Source organism: Portunus trituberculatus, chromosome 20 (genome assembly GCF_017591435.1).
Source record: "Portunus trituberculatus isolate SZX2019 chromosome 20, ASM1759143v1, whole genome shotgun sequence".
NCBI lineage: Eukaryota > Metazoa > Arthropoda > Malacostraca > Decapoda > Portunidae > Portunus > Portunus trituberculatus.
The window spans coordinates 10,937,338-10,939,800 of record NC_059274.1 but is presented as its reverse complement, the minus strand read 5'-3'; the positions used below and the strand labels follow the sequence as shown (position 1 = coordinate 10,939,800).

General features: G+C 40.5%; 1 protein-coding gene across 1 annotated transcript; it reads left to right on the top strand.

Annotated features, from left to right (window-relative positions):
• Window positions 1–1,203, top strand: LOC123506602 (cuticle protein CP1158-like). The gene is made up of 2 exons (XM_045258843.1): window positions 1–61; window positions 321–1,203. The coding sequence occupies exons 1-2, from the start codon at window positions 50–52 to the stop codon at window positions 846–848; spliced, it is 540 nt and encodes a 179-aa protein (XP_045114778.1). The 5' UTR covers window positions 1–49; the 3' UTR covers window positions 849–1,203.
• Window positions 1,204–2,463: the final 1,260 nt, after the last annotated feature.

Sequence of the window (2,463 nt, the reverse complement as noted above, 5' to 3'; positions counted from 1 at the left end):
GTCTCAGAAGCCTCAGCAGGAGTTCTGGACCAACTGTCACAGAAGAACCATGAAGTTTATGGTAAGATTTTCTCTAATATTTCTTCATTAAAATAGACTTAAGTTACTATTCAGCAGCTTTAGTAAAACATGTGCTAACTGCCTCTATAACACTTCCACTGCACGTCTCACCTAAACACAGTGACATACCACAACTCTTCATACTTGAATGGAACACATTCTTTCCTTTTAAAGAAAAAAACATTATTGGTAATGGTAAAAGTAAGGAACATATACAGTTGTCATTCTTGGATAACTAAGTTACCTTTTCCTCTTTGCAGGCAGCTATCTGTCTCTTCGCCACGAGCGCGAGCACACAGGCTGGGTATTCAGGGCTCGTTAGTCTTGATGGAAAAAACGTTCAGTTCAAACGCGACTTTGCACACGGAAGTGTATTTATTGGACATTCTGGCATCGTAACAAAAGATGGTAATAACCTCCAGCTGACTGGAGGCCAGGCTGCCCTCCATGCTGCCTCTCCACCAGCACCTCAGCCCGTGTCTCAGCTTGTCCTGACCCGCAGCGTCGTTGGTCCCTCAGGAATCGTGAGTCCTGCCGGAAATGTTCAGTTCACTCAAGAGATGGTTGACAACATCGTGCTGGTTGGTCCCCCTGTCATTTTGACCAAGAGTGGCAAAAAGGTCCAATTCAACGACCAAGGGCTTCCTCTCACCAAGCGCAGTGTCGGCTTTGTCCTGCTCAAGGATAACTTGGGTCATTCTGGCATTGTTAGGGCTGACAGCATTTTTGAACTGTTCAGCCACGACCTCGCCCACAATATTGTGGGAGATTCTGGCATCTTGAACTAGGAAATTAAAGACATCTAGATCTAGAATGGTGCTCAGCGATGGTACTCTGGTGCAGAGGCGTCCCAAGCGTAGTCTCGTGGGTCCCTCTGGCATGATCACCGCAGACCGCACCCCTATCTAATTTCTCGCCCACGCTAAGGCCGTCGCCACTGATCAATCTGGCATCATCTTCTCCACCGGGCGGAACGTTCAGTTTTCTTAGAAAGACCACCGCATATGCACCAGGGCTTTATTTAGTCTTTATTTTCATGTGGCCAACTTCTCTGCGTTTCTGACAAAAGATAAATATTCAAAACGATGTACAGATAAAAAAAAATTTCCTTAGATATTCTAATAAATGTAACTGAAGCTGCTATATACTTATTTTCTCTCATCACCTAATCCTCATGCGCATGCACAGGCACTGCTTAAGTTCGTACAAGTAAGGAAGATAAGATTAGTGGAAGACGCTTAGGACAGCCTCTCATTCGCGGAGAGTCAAGGTTTTATATTTCTTTACGTTATGACGTGTAAGAGAAGCGTCTAAACAATTGACTCATAACATATCATACTAGAATATTTCATATTTGGCATTACACTAAAAGGAAAATATAACCACCAACAAAAATCACTAATTCTCTCTCTGCCTCTCTCTCTCTCTCTCTCTCTCTCTCTCTCTCTCTCTCTCTCTCTCTCTCTCTCTCTCTCTCTCTCTCTCTCTCTCTCTCTCTCTCTCTCTCTCTCTCTCTCTCTCTCTCTCTCTCTCTCTCTCTCTCTCTCTCTCTCTCTCTCTCTCTCTCTCTCTCTCTCTCTCTCTCTCTCTCTCTCTCTCTCTCTCTTACACAAACAAAACAAAAAACAATCACACACACACACACACACGTCTTACACTCCTACAATATTTTGAACGAGTGTGACGAAAGTAAAGCGATAGATAAAACATATCTTGATTTTCAAAATGGTTTTGAGATAGTTACCCACAAACATTTAGTGATAACATTAAAGTCATAAGGTATACAAGACTGTTGAAATACAAAGTAAACTGGCTGAACAATCTTATACAAGAGATAATAATAAATAGAAAATCATTCTGATGGAGTAGTCACTAATGTAAGTAGCATGCTGCTAGAAGGATCAGTCTTTAGGTGCTTTTCAAATGTGTCACCAGCAATACGTATATCGAAATTTGTTAATGACATCAAACAAGAGAATTGCAGAATAATCCACATAAATCTATACACAATAGATGGAAGAGGTAAATGTATTCTAACTAACCCAAAATAGATTACGATACAACTTATTACAAATTTAGATAATCTTGAAAGGCATTGATAATAGACTGCAATAAATATTTCACGCTACTCTATTCGAATTACACGAGTGGAAAAGGTTAAAAAGACGGTTCGAAAATTCTATCTAAAATAAAAAAATAAAAAAATTCTTCACTGTGTAATCAATTTAAGGAATGGGCTTTTGGAGGAATGATTAATTGCAAAACCATAAGGACTTTGAAGTCTCCTCTAAATAATATTTTGATCTCCAGTTTGCGTCTATCAGTATTTGTTTGTTAGAGACTGACTCCCATATCTCCAGGGGGATGTGGGCTCATTTTCACCTACTTTCAATTCCTTCCTAT